We start from the raw sequence: 14266 nt of genomic DNA, 5'->3' as shown, positions 1-14266 counted from the left end.
CTTTCTATTTTGAAGACAAAAAAAAGTTTCAAGTTAATACTAAATTACGAGTGATTCCTGGTTCATTTACGGGATTCGTCTTGTTTATTTAATGACAGGAATCATTGTATTTTTAGTTTTATTACCTGTTAAAGTGTTCATATGATGAAGACATAATCTTTTAATCAGTTTAATTGAGGTCTGGAGCTGGCATGTCAGTAACTGCTAGTAGTCCTTTGTTCATTTATGTATCATTGTCATTTTGCTTAGTTTCTTTTGTTACCTATTCTGACATTGGACTCAGACTTCTTTTAAACTGAGTTTTACTGTGCGTATTGCTATGTGTTTCTTTATTCTACATTGGCTAGAGGTATAGGGGGAGGGTTGAGATCTCACAAAACATGTTTAACCCCGCTGCATTTTTGCGCCTGTCCCAAGTCAGGAGCCTCTGGCCTTTGTTAGTCTAGTATGTTTTTTAATTTTAGTTCATTTATATGTTTTGGAGTTTAGTGTGACGTCCATTTTCACTGAACTAGCACATAACTTTATTTAGGGGCCAGCTGAGGACCACCTCCGGGTGCGGGATTTTCTCGCTGCATTGAAGACCCATTGGTGGCCTTCGGCTGTTGTCTGCTCTTTGGTCAGGTTGTTGTCTCTTTGACATATTCCCCATTTCCATTCTCAATTTTATTGCATATAGCTAACAATAGTTTCACTCGTTTAGAGCTAATTTTCTAATGCTTGTAGAGTAAGACTTTGGTTTGCTTTTGCTTTGTTTATATAATGTTTACATGTACAATTGGGTGTTCCTTACCTCCAGGATAACATCCAATCAAATTTAAATATAATGTATACAGGGTTTAACTCCGCCTATCTATATTGTTTGTATTTAATTTACATGTGTTTGGATTACTTTCTTTTCAGTTTAGATGGATGTGTGACGTCCATTGTGTCATTATCAGATAGTATAGTATTATGTGCTGCTGAATTGCCTCTGGAAAGTCTTTGTAAAGTCAAGGACACTTTTGTGATTCCAGGTAAATAATTATTTTATGAGCTTGCCTGTTAGAGTTCTTTGACTCTATGGCAGATCCATTAGTTTCAAGGGAGATAATAACAAGCATATTTGTTTCTGCTGTTATCCCAAAGTACTCTATGGCAGATTCATTAGTTTCAAGGGAGATTTTAAAAAGCATATTAGTTTTGATTATGTTATCTCAAAGTATGATATTTAAGATGATTTGTCACCAAAATTTTTTTTTAAAAATATATTTTGTCAGAAAACTTAATAAATAGCAACATTTGATGTCTTTCTATTTTTTGTACTTTTTAAGCCCCTGTCAGTACATCCAAAAATTAGTTTCTGTTTTTAACTTTAGTTCGCCTCAACCAAATGTTATGAAACTTATACACAATGCTTAATACCACAAAACACAGATCAAGTTTGAAATTTGGTTGTGTCACTTTTACTCTTCTTGAGTTATGTCCCTTTATAACATTATATGCAAGCAAGCATCATCTGTGACCCATGCACACATTCTCCATTTATTTTTAGTTTAAGATAGAACTATCCAATTAGTTCTTGGCTTGAATTGCAACATTCTTTCTACATTGATATTGATTTATATAAGACTTTTCAACTTATATAATCTTCTCTGTAATGTAGTGCGAAAAAAAAAGATACTCAATTATGGCCCATAGAAAGGTGAATATTCAAAATTTTCTACCCTGAAAGGTTATTTCCCGAGAGTGCAGCCAAAAGGGAAATAACATTTTAGGGTTGACAATTTTAAATTTTCACCACTTCTAAGGGGCCACAATTTGTTTTATTATAGCCTACTATTAGTTGAAGGACCTTTCAAACCTTTGAAGATTCCTGCTAGAGAAGCACATTGTCTTACTGTAGCAAAACATTTACAAAACACTTTCATCAGAGAATTATTTTGAATTTCTAGTATGTTCCTCAAGGACTCTTTCTGTAAAATATTGATGGCTCTGAAAAGGTTCGTTATTGAGGGCTATATTAGGAACTGAATGATCTATAAGCCCTGTTTCCTTGTCACTGGATGAATTTCTTACCTGGCTGCTGCGTTTTTATTTACATACATCTGTGACATAAATTTGATGGGAGATAACTCATGTACAAACCAAGAAGCTCAAATGCTAATAGGGTTATTCTTTGTTCTGTGTAAATTTTAAGATTATTTCTCATTCCTCCCAATTAATGAAAATTAACACAATTATTTCATGTCACATGATAATGTATTACACAATAGAACTATGTAAGATGTAATAAAAAGTATTTTTAAATTTTTCATAAAGGTGAAAGAAGTGATAATAATTCAAGTTTTACTCAGATAAAAAAACCTGATGGAAATATGCATTTTTAGCTCACCTGGCCTAAAAGGCCAAGCGAGCTTTTCTCATCACTTGGCGTACGTTGTCCGTCGTCGTTGTCCTTAAAGGGGCACTAGCTGTCAAATTCATGTTCATCGATTTGACTCAAATTCTCATATTTGATTTATAACCATGTAAAACATTTATCCAAATTATAAAAAGTCTGAAATTTACAATTTACAGGGCCCGGGGTCGATAATATGTATCTTCGTTTCGTATGTATTTTAGTCTAGACGCCATCTAATTAACTATCGTGTTGACCTTAGACGACCTCTGATGACCATATAAGCGATATAAACATAAATATAGATATAAATAGATATCTAAATGGTGCAAATGGATTTTTTTAGGTCTGTTTAATTTCATATTATAGATTGAAAATATATTTTAATCATCGTTTTTACCTGTATACGAATGAGTTTTTGTGAATCGAATCAGTCAATCAAATGATTTACCTTCTTTCACTTTCAATGTTGACATGCGTTATCCATCTCTAGCTAAGGGGTTAAATTTAGGTTCACATGAATACAGATTCAATGAGGTCGAATGGTTGTTAAAAGTGAATTATTATTTCATTATTTCACTTTCATTAATGATTGAACAAAAACAATCATACTTTAGATTTTTTATATATCTCGTAGCTAGTACCCCTTTAACTTTTACAAAAATCTTCTCCTCTGAAACTACTAAGACAAATTTAACCAAATTTGGCCACAATCATCATTAGGGCATCTAGTTTAAAAAATGTGTCCGATGACCCTGCCTGCCAACCAACATGGCCTACATGGCTAAAAATAGAACATTGGAGTAAAATGCAGATTTTGGCTTATATTTCTTAAACTAAAGCATTTACAGCAAATCTGACAAGAGGTGAAAATGTTCATCAGGTTAAGATCTATCAGCCCTGAAATTTTCAGACAAATCAGACAACCCATAGTTGGGTCAATTGACCCCTTAAGGAGTTATTGCCCTTTATAGTCAATTTTTAACAATTTTTTGTAATTTTTGTTATCTTTTACACATATCTTCTCCTCTAAAACTACTGAGACAAATTTAACCAAACTTGGCCACAATCATCATTGGGGTATCTAAATGTGTCCGATGACCCCACCTACCAACCAACATGGCCAACATGGCTAAAAAATAGAACATAGGGGTAAAATACAAGTTTTGTCTATTATGTTTAAAACCGTTATAAATAGAAAAAATCTGATATGTTGGTAATCCATATGATTTCAACTACACAGACATTTATAACTGTAAGTTTTAGTTTTTGTTGTATATGCAGCTGCATTCATGTACTGTAAATTCAGAAATTATTGCAAGGTTTCTATTAATGCGAATAATGTGACTGGATGAGAATTGCAATAATAAGAACTAGCATTCTGATATCTCTTATGTATATCTGTATGCAGCTTTTCCTGAAATTGCAATAATTAATTTGCATTTTTGTCTATTCTTCTAAAATCACAAAAATAAATGCACGCAATAATTTCTGAATTTACAGTATATAATGAGTTATCTGTCAGTCTTGTATTGTCTTGTATTATCTGTATCAGGAAATCAAGCTAGCCTGAAATATATTTTTAAGAACTTCAATAGAATTGACAATGGAAATGGGGAATGTGTCAAAGAGACAACAACTTGACCAAAGAGCAAAAACAGCTCAGGCCACCAAAGGGTCTTCAACACAGAGAGAAAATCCTGCACCCAGAGGCGGACTTTAGCCTCTTCTCTTTTAGTTTTGGCCAATTTAAACTGTGTTCTTGAAATATGGTGTAGATCTCTGGCCTATGAGCTGACTTACTTTTTTTGAGTACTACCATTTAATTTGATATTTTATATGTTAACATCCTTTTGTATTAAAAGTAAGATTACTTTTATACATTCAGCAATAAAATTCCAAACAAAATAGCAGTTCATTTTATCTTAGGTATTAAATATGGACAGTATGAAACACTTTCAGATTTAAATGAAAACACAAACAGTTTACAAGAGGATATAATCTCACCAAAGAAATCTGTATCTGCAACAGAAACGTTGTTCAGCTTACCCAGAAATCCACAGTTTGACATAGAATCTACAACTCAGCTGGTGACAGTTAGTCTAGAAGATGAAAAAGATCCTTGTAGTATTTCCATGATGGGGATCAAAGGCATACTTACACCAGAACTCTTGGTTTATATTGTAAGTGTAATGTTTTTATGATAAATTTCTAAAGAATTTTATTAACTGCATTCATGAGAGGTTTGTAGGGAAAGAGCCCATAGCAGTCACATTTTGTCCTATAATTGTTTGACAACTTTGGGTTAATATGATATATGTCATTGGGAAAAAACATAACAACACAAAAAACAAAACAACATCTAAAGTTTTACAACAAAACAACAACACAAAAAACTAAAAGACATCTGAAGTTTTCTTGATAGGGATCAATCAATGCCTATGACAAATCTTCTTTGTTTACATGTGTTAAAATTGAAATTATTTGTAGCCACATGTATGCATGTACAAGAAAAGAAAACTAGTAAATAACTTGGAGTCTGGACACTGATTTTTGTGAAATGGCTTTTTGATCTTATTGCCATATTCATCTAAAAATTTTAAAGTACATAACAATTTGAATGAAAGAAGATTTGAGGTTTACATCAATGAGATAGCATCTATAGAGGGGTGTAAAGGGGGGGGGGGGGGGGGGGGGGGGTATCTGCATGGAAGAACGCGAAATAAAATTGCCATTTCATGATGAAAGAACAATTAAAAATTTCTTGCACGTTATTCTTTTTACCGATTTCACAGTGAATAACCAACCTTTCTCACGGCTGCACGTGAAATAAAAATGGCAAAACACGTTGCACGAAGATAACCCTTTACCACCCTCTCTATAGACTTCAGTCATCCTTAGATTTTTGTATTTAAAAAAAATTTCAAGTCTTAAATTCTGACTTTGATTGCAATAATTTATTATGATTTATTATTCTTTTTCAGCCACATATAAAATCGGTTGTTGTTGGCAGTAATACACAGAATTTATTGCAAGTTTTTACATTTCAAAATGGCAGCATTACATCAGGCTTAACAAAAACAGCAGAAGTTGTAAGTTTTCTAAGAATTAAACAATATCCAACTTCTCAAAACGTTCTCCTCATAACTAGCCACAAAATTTTTTTCTCGCATGCTACTAAACGTTGGAAAGTGAAATACAATTATGAACTCTTGCTGCCTTTCCAATGTGGTCATCAAAACCATAAATAGATTGTTTTCTGATTATGTCCATTTTAGAAAAAGTTTTCATGATAACCCTATTTGGTATATTTATGAAGAAGTATTAATGAAATACTATCGATATATGGAATGCATTTGTATTATCATTTATGTACAGATTCGTGGACACTGACATTTGGCAGTTTATCAAATTGATAGTTTTCAGCAAAGCAGGTGACAAACCAAGTATATTTTTATACGCCCGTTTACGGGATGTATTAAGGTATTATTTCCCCTTTTATAGTGGTTTACAGTGCATTCTGCATAACAAGCATCTCCAGTTGAATGGTATAAACAAACAAAAAAATTTTTTTCCTAATCATAACAATGTATTAATACAGTAAATTTCCCATCAGGTTGTTTGTGCTGAACAGTTCTCATAATAGGAAGTCAGGCCCTCACATGACAAAGATATTCCAATACAGTTATAATTTAGTGGTAGGGAGTTACTGCATAAAGAATTTGATATGTATTTTTTTGTTTCTGAAGGTCAGTATTTAGAAACAGAGGTGGAATTCTGTTAGTTTTTTTTTTATGCTGGGATTACTTTGCAGTGATTATTTTCATCTCAATATTATTTCAATACATGTAGACACTAGACAAACAAGAAAGACCAAAAGGAATATCTCAGATATTACCTTCCTCTACAAACCAGACTGGTATCCTGTTAGCAGTAGGAAGAAGAGCAAGTTCAGATTCAGCCTTCCTGTCATCAAGTTCAGGATCAGCTATGGAAATAAAATTGAAATTCTATCCTTTTACAATTGGTATGTTGCTTATAAATATATATATACACAGATAATTAAAACACCTTTGATAATAATAAAAAAATATATGTCAATAACAGTTGACAGCTTTTTGTCTGTAGAGTTAATTTGTAATACATGTATCATTGTCATATGATTTTTGAAATAATACAAAACCCTAATGAACAACTTACAGGAAATGTGGTATGATTGCCAATGATAAAACTATTCACCTAGGAACAAAGGAACAAGATGTAAACAACTACAGGTCATCATACATAACAATGAGCAGAAACCTATACTGTTCAGTAAGCTTCAAAAGTACCTAGGATAACAAAATACGAAACATGTTTGTGAGCGCTTAACTCTCTCCCTAAAGTGGGACAGTGGTGTAACAGCACAACATTATGTAAGTCGATTAAAATTCATTTGAATAGGGCTTGACTCATCAGATGGGTTGATTGATTGTTGTTTGCTTAAGGGCCAGTGACAAATATTTCATGCATGTTCAGGATGAACATCAGATCTGTACTTAGGATTATAACAAATAAAAACTAACTAATGACCTGATTAAACCTAGTACATAAAACAAAACAAAATCAATTATGACAGACAACAGCCAACAGTAGCCACTGGAAACCTGGATTTGGACAGATGAATAAACAAATGTGACAGGGTTAAGCAAGTTTATTTACTCTCAATCCTCCCTTAACCCAGGGCATTGGTGTAACAGCACAACATTAGAACAAACTGTAAAAATCAGTTTAAAAAAGCTTGACTCATCAGATTGATTATAAGGATTATTGATATATGCATTTAATAACTTTAGCAGACAAACTTTTCCAATGCTGTTTATAGGAAAATCTTAAACTTCTTACTTTATGCTGATCTTTGTTTTGTAATTTTGGACGATTACTGCCATGAATTCGGCTTATCATGGTGGATCGTAAAAAGAGAGTTTAAATATCAGCCAATATCATTTGATGCATTGGATATATATATGTTGGTCCAAAAGCACAATGCAAAGTTGTGTGTTATTGTTACTTATCAGACCGACTTTAGATAAAGCTTATGTGATTTTATTTGGTCATACTGGAGAATAATCTATAATATAATGACAAAAGTACACATGATAACATCAGAGTAAGGTTAAAAAAAAATTGTAAGCATGATTGATGATTTTGTCTCCTCTTTTGATAGATAAAAATGTACTTAAGAACCTCAGAGAACAGCATGGATCATTGGAATTTAAAGAGTCAGATAGTTCCAAATCTGTAAAAGAAAATGCTGAAAAGGTTTCAGATACAGTTGACATACCAGAAAATATCAAGGAAACAGGCACTCATGGAAACCAAACTGAAAAATATGCTAAAAATGATTCTTGTGATCATTATGATCGTGATCTTCACATTAGAAAACAAGAAACAGTCACAGAACTCAAAGATTTCTCTGAAACTGATTCCACTGATTCATCTCCAAGAGATATAATCATAGGAAGTCAAACAAAGGGAGGTAAATCATTAGTTGAAGACTTGACTGGTTCAGGGAATTCTGGGAGTGAACTTGAAACTGAGACAACAGAATTTTCTGCTAATACCCCATATTTTCAGAATAACATAGATACATCCTTTCATGACTCTATAAAGGATCAGTTAGTTAAATCAGTCAGTGATCAATATGATGTAGGGGAAAAACCCGTCCAAAGGCCAAAGGTTACAACATGTCTTGATGATTCTGCTGTGTCTATGGCAACCTCTAGTACATCATTTGTAACAAATGCAGATTCAACAAAGGAAGAAAGAATGCAACTTGAGATTGATAAACTTGTAAGTGCAGTAAATGAACCAAAAACTCTCTCTTCTTGAAAAGTATAAGATATCAATTGATTTTTCAAGTGTGATTATTTGAAGAATTTCTCCATTTTAGGTTATATTCATGCTTAAAGAAACTTTTATAAACCTTCTGAATATTTACATCAATAAAAAAGTCAAAATTCTTTTTATATTTTAATGAGAAATAGCAAATAACAGGACATAGTTATGACTTATGTACAGTGCATCTTTAATATTCATAGGTCCATGGGAAATGATAATCATTATTAACAAAACAAAGCAATAGATTTGATTCAATTTTGTTTCAGAACCACAGAATAGAAGAATTGAAAATGAAAGTAGCACATCTTACTGAGTAAGTATTACGAATCAGATTCAGGATAATAATCCTATTCTTTATGATAGGAAAATTTTAGGATAGTTGTGATCGTAAACTTCAAGGCATTATTGACTATTTTATAATAACTGTCTGACACTGTAAGACAGTTTATGGGTAAGTCTAACTTTGAGATATTTTCAGAATAATTGTGGTCACTTGGACAGTTTGTAGAAATGTTGTTCTACATTTAAAGAAGGTCATAAGATATCCTAAGATAACTGTGTTATTACCATTTAAGACAGTTTAAGGATAAATGTTGTTCTACACTTTAAGAAGGTGATAAGATATCCTAAGATAACTGGTCTCACCATTTAAGACAGTATAAGGATAATGACGGTATTGTTCTTTACGTCAGATTTTGAATAGGTAGGATCCTTTAGCTCTTTCTTCAAAATATTGTATGACGAATTGATTATAAGTGTACTGAATTTTTCCAGACTAACAAATTATTTTTCATGCAAGATGTTTTTGTTATATACTCTTGCATTTCTGGAAATGATACATTTTTTTTTTATTTTCAGACTTATCAAAGAATCTACTATAATTACAAAATACCAGCCACAAAGTCAGCCAGGTAATTTTATATCAGTTGTTTTGATTTGATCTTTCCGTGTCATTGATATTCCTGAAATTATATCTACTAAGTGTATACAGCTATATTTGTTAGTTGTCTTCTGCAGCAGAAACGTGTAATTCTTAGAACATCTTAATTACAATTACTTATTTGTGACTATATGTCACCTTATGTGTGTGTTGATTGTATGCAAGTTATTCATTTCACAACAGAAACATTTGTGTAAAAAGACTTTAGCTTGAAAATCTATGAAGAAAGAAAAAAATAAGAAAACTGGATGGTATTTAGTAAAATGGTTGTAAAGACACCTATCTATTGTTGAAGACCCTGTGTTGACTTCAAGATGTCTTTTGGTTTTTGTGTCATTTTAAGCTACTGTCATTATTCATATGTACTTTTATTTACATAAAACACTGTTTCTAAATTGTTTTCAGAATTAATACAAATACATTGTAAATGTCCTGGCGTGGAAACAAAGAAAAAATCTTTCCTATTAGATAATGGTAGATTACAGTATGAAATTGTTAAAACAGCATTCGAGCTTACAACATTAGAGATATTTATTGGTAAGTTATGTTTCATCCTCACAACATGTAAAGTTTTGTATGGCAAATAGTATCAGGCGTAAATTTCATATTCATTGAAAAAATGGGGAAAACAGAATTTAAAATGTTTTATCATAAATAAGATAAACTTGACACAAGCTTTATTAAATACTTAACCTTATTACATTGAAATCTATCCAAACCAATTCCGTTAAAAAAAAGTTCATAAGAATTAATTGGTTGTTTAGTTTAGAAAGATTACATAACAAAAAATATTAAGGTTTGCATTTTAATATAAGAGCTTAGTTTTCAATAATTTTTCAGTTAAGGCAAATTAAACAATATTCAGGACGAGAACACGATAATGTGATATGAATATAAACTCTGCTTTGTACTAGACAGACACACTGAGCTGGAATGTTTAAAGTGCTAGTTCACAAGGTAACAGTTTGCAAAAAGACACGTCACCTACCTCAACACATTAATCTGACTTCCAGCTAACCAGTCTTTACTCTTACTCCTAAACACTGTGTGCTTAGTGGAGAAGCAGCAAATACCAATTTTTTAAGTTTATGGTTTGACCTAGGGGGGGTTCCAACCCACGACCTTTTTCACTCGAGGCTAGCACGCTACCACAAGACTACGGAGCTTGTCAAAAGAACATTGAAAAAACAGGCATACATTTACTTTATTTATTAGTATGAATTTGTCTTATTTGTTTGCAGATGATGAACCATGTGTAGTAAGTGCTAACATTGATGGTTACATTCCAATAAGATTCACTCCATCATCCAATTTAGTCATCACAGGAAACTCTGAAAGGGGAGACAATACAGCATAGTGAACAAAAAAGGATTTGTGATATTCAATATCGATGTGTAATATGTCTGCAGAAATCCAATGTGTGGTTGAATCTATACATTAAAAATGTTAAAGTAATCACACAGATTGATTGAAGTGACTCTACTTAATATTTACTACCAGTTTCTAATGGACCATTTTGAGCAGCTGTCAGAATTTTTAATAGTTTTTGTAACATTCTGAATAGAATTGACTTGTTAAAAGAAAATTGTTTACCGGTACATAAATTCCATACAAAAATATCATTGCTGTATAGATCTGAGTGTTTTGTATATTATAACATATATATTTTATAGTGTACATACCAAATGTGTTCTACATGTAACTTATGCAATATTTTATATGTTATTGTTAGATGTTTTTTTACATTTCAATTTATTTTATTATTGCTATTTGACAATATATAGCTTCATAAACATGAAGTTCCTAAAAAAAAAATTGGTATTGTTACATTTCTGCCCTTTTTATTTCTAAGTTGCATGCCCTGTATTACATTATGGGCCCATTACTTATTTGATAAGGGTCTTGCTGGATATATTTAGGCTAAAAGTCTGAATAATACTGTATAGTGCACTTAGGACAAAATATTTAACATATAGTTAGGATCACTCAAAGTAAAAGTTGGCTTATTTAAAAACAGACATTCTTATTTTTATGTTGTTGGGTTAATGTCTCTCATTGATACATCACATCTACTCTTATTCATATTTATTTTATAAAAAAAGTTAGAACTGATGAAAATAGTTTATCTTTCTTATCCATGATAAAGAAGTCTGTGTGATGTGTCTAATCAACCTTCACACACTGTAAATAACAATGAGCAGCAATTCCCTTTAAAAATAAGAAGTTACCGGTACTTAAACATTGCAATTGAAGGTTTTATATGTTTGAATGTATGTGCTTGTTTTTATGTCTATTTACAAGCTCTATCAAAAATAATAATCATTTTTTCAAAATATTTCCCATATTGTTTTGACAACTATTAATGTCATTGATTTGTGTATAGATAATGAATATTAAGTTCCCTAGCTAATTTCCTTTTGGTGTTTTTTTTTTCCGAACAAAATCTCTAGAAGAAGAAACAATATTAGACTGAATTTAATTCATGCTTCATAAAAATCAGCAAATGATATATTTTATAAAATAATTAAGCATTATTTAATTTCAGTCAAAATATTTTAGAGATGCATCATGCTAAAAATTCTCTAAAATTAGTGGTCTTACATGAGTTATCTCCACTTCATTTTATATATGTTAACTAAGATTGATCTTACATATACAAAAAGACATACAAATTTAAAGTTCAAAAATTGCATCTTTGTAGATAGTCAGTCATGTGATAGATTCAAGCCATATCTGAGTTCTATATTTTAATTGTATATCCACAAAATAATGTATATTGTAAAAATTGTCCTATGTTAATTTTGTATATACTGCATCAAATTACACTGAAGACTTGGTTATAATTTTTTTATAGCAAATCTTGTTATAGAGCAAATATTTAATGAGATTGTTGACACAGAAAATCTAAAATATTTTGTCCTTTAGTGCCTTATGGTGACATAAAATCAATGATCAGTAAAGCAGGCAAGACATTTCAGTGTGTGCACTCATATTTTTTTTGTGTATATCCTTTTTTGAAGTGGTATAAACATAAATTGTACTAAAAAAATTTCTACACCAGGAATAGATTACCTTAGCTGTTTATGGCAAAACCAGAATTTGGATCCTCAATACCCTTCAACTTTGAAGGCTTTTAACTTTTTTGATTCAAGCGTCACCGGTGAGTCTTTTGAAGACATAGCATGCATCTGATGTACAAAACCATAAGCCTGGTATCTTGGATGAGATTTTATGCCCCAGCCTTAGCGGAGAGGGCATGAAGTTTTATCCTTGTCTGTCTGTACGCCCATAAGTACGTACGTCCTGAAATTGGTTTTAGTTCTCTAATTTAAGTTTGCATCTACCAAATGTTATGAAACTTATACACAATGCTTATTACAACAAAACACAGATAAAGTTTGAATTTGGGTGGCGTCACTTTTACTGTTCTAGAGTTATGCCCCTTTACAAATGGAAAAATTGCTGAATTTTTCGTTTCCATTCTTTTAACTTAAGTTTGCCTCAACCAAATATTATGAAACTTATACAAAATGCTTATTACCACAAAACTCGGATCAACTACGAATTTGGGTAGCGTCACTTTTACCGTTCTTGAGTTATATGTGCCTTTATAAAGTTATATGCAAGCGGGGGCTTTATCTGTGTCCCATGGACACATTCCCCATTTATTTAGTAATGGGGATATTTGTCCATTTATCCAATAGTGTTTTGTTCCACTCACAATAGTCTTAATACAATGATGCTACAAAGTTTCCCTCAAAACTAATGGGAAATTCCATTTTCATTATTTTCTCTGACATTACATGACCAATCTGAATCAAAATTAAGAGAAACAAAATTTGGAAGGTCATTCATAACATTATTTCATTTGTTAATTAGTGAATAACATGACAGTAAAGACTTAAGCTTGAATTGTGCTTTGTCATGAACATGCATGAAATATTTGCCACTAGACATTAAGCAACCAACAATCAATCAATTGAATTGTGCTTGGTAAATTTGTCTCCTTTGAAATTACAAAACCAAATATTTTAATCTAGATTCCTCATTTGATGCTGATAGGCAGGCATATGTAGTAGTAATGATGACATGCTCCTATCAAACATATGGGGAAATCATTTTCTTTTTTTCCTTTTGAAAGTAAATGGATAGTTAGAACCAAGCCTCCCAGAAATAATGTATGGATGGCCTTATGTTAAAGATTATCTTATTTTGTTCTAATGTGGCAAAAACATGGCTGCCACATAAATGTCTTCATTCTGATTAGTTAAGGTTCAAGCTTCTTCTCTTGAAGCTACACAGGAAACTTTTACACAATGTAACCACCAAACACAGATCAAGTTCGAATTTGGGTGACTTTCACCCTTCTCATGTCCCTTTATTGACTCTTGCATATTTACAAGCAGAGACATCCGTGTCCCATGGAAACATCTTTTATTTGTTTCACAAATATTCAGGGCTGTTTTTAGACATGATATGCATATTCTCTTTTTTATGATAACTGATTTGTAACATATCAGATAAAAATGTAAAATAATATGTCTGTTATTCATCACACATATCTGTGTATTCCTAAAATGTCTTTCTTATATCTTATTTGTTTTATAAGTATACATTCCATATTATGCTTTGAATAAAAATTCTTACTTATTTACTTTTTGTTTCTTTAAAATGTTCTGTGCAATACTATGATGTGTTTTTATTGTCACCAATAAGTTACAGTATGATGTGAAACAACTCAATTCTCCAAGTAAAAAATCAACTGTTTTCAATACCACTTAAAACTTTTGTACCAAACAAAATATAATAATTAATTTTGATTGGTTTGATATCAATTAAGATTAATAACTCGTACTGTGAATTAATTATTATTTGATAGATACAAATTTTCATGGATTTCGTTGGTAAAAGTGAACCACAAATTTAAACGTTTAATGAAGTACAAATTTTCTATATGTAAACTTTGGCAACACCAGGGAATCAAATATAAACAAAAAAAAAACATTTTTTTTCTCTACCTCAAACAGTATCACTAGCCTGTCAACACTGAGGTAATGAGTTCAAAT

The 14266-nt window shown here is 31.4% G+C and overlaps 1 protein-coding gene across 1 annotated transcript in view; it reads left to right on the top strand.

Moving 5' to 3' along the window:
• The window catches only part of LOC127724659 (WD repeat and coiled-coil-containing protein-like), a 33358-nt gene extending 19508 nt beyond the window's left edge, over window positions 1-13850 (top strand). The window contains exons 7-15 of the mRNA XM_052231693.1: window positions 904-1016; window positions 4343-4563; window positions 5365-5472; window positions 6233-6407; window positions 7587-8212; window positions 8527-8573; window positions 9119-9171; window positions 9606-9737; window positions 10442-13850. Of these exons, the coding sequence (XP_052087653.1) occupies window positions 904-1016; window positions 4343-4563; window positions 5365-5472; window positions 6233-6407; window positions 7587-8212; window positions 8527-8573; window positions 9119-9171; window positions 9606-9737; window positions 10442-10557 (1591 nt within the window). The 3' untranslated portion in view covers window positions 10558-13850. The remainder of the gene's footprint in view (window positions 1-903; window positions 1017-4342; window positions 4564-5364; window positions 5473-6232; window positions 6408-7586; window positions 8213-8526; window positions 8574-9118; window positions 9172-9605; window positions 9738-10441) is intronic.
• Window positions 13851-14266: the final 416 nt, after the last annotated feature.

The sequence above is a fragment of the Mytilus californianus genome, unplaced genomic scaffold, assembly GCF_021869535.1.
Source record: "Mytilus californianus isolate M0D057914Y unplaced genomic scaffold, xbMytCali1.0.p SCAF_14, whole genome shotgun sequence".
NCBI classification, from domain to species: Eukaryota; Metazoa; Mollusca; class Bivalvia; order Mytilida; family Mytilidae; genus Mytilus; species Mytilus californianus.
Note: the sequence above shows the minus strand (reverse complement) of the source record. Positions and strands in the feature narration are given on the sequence as shown.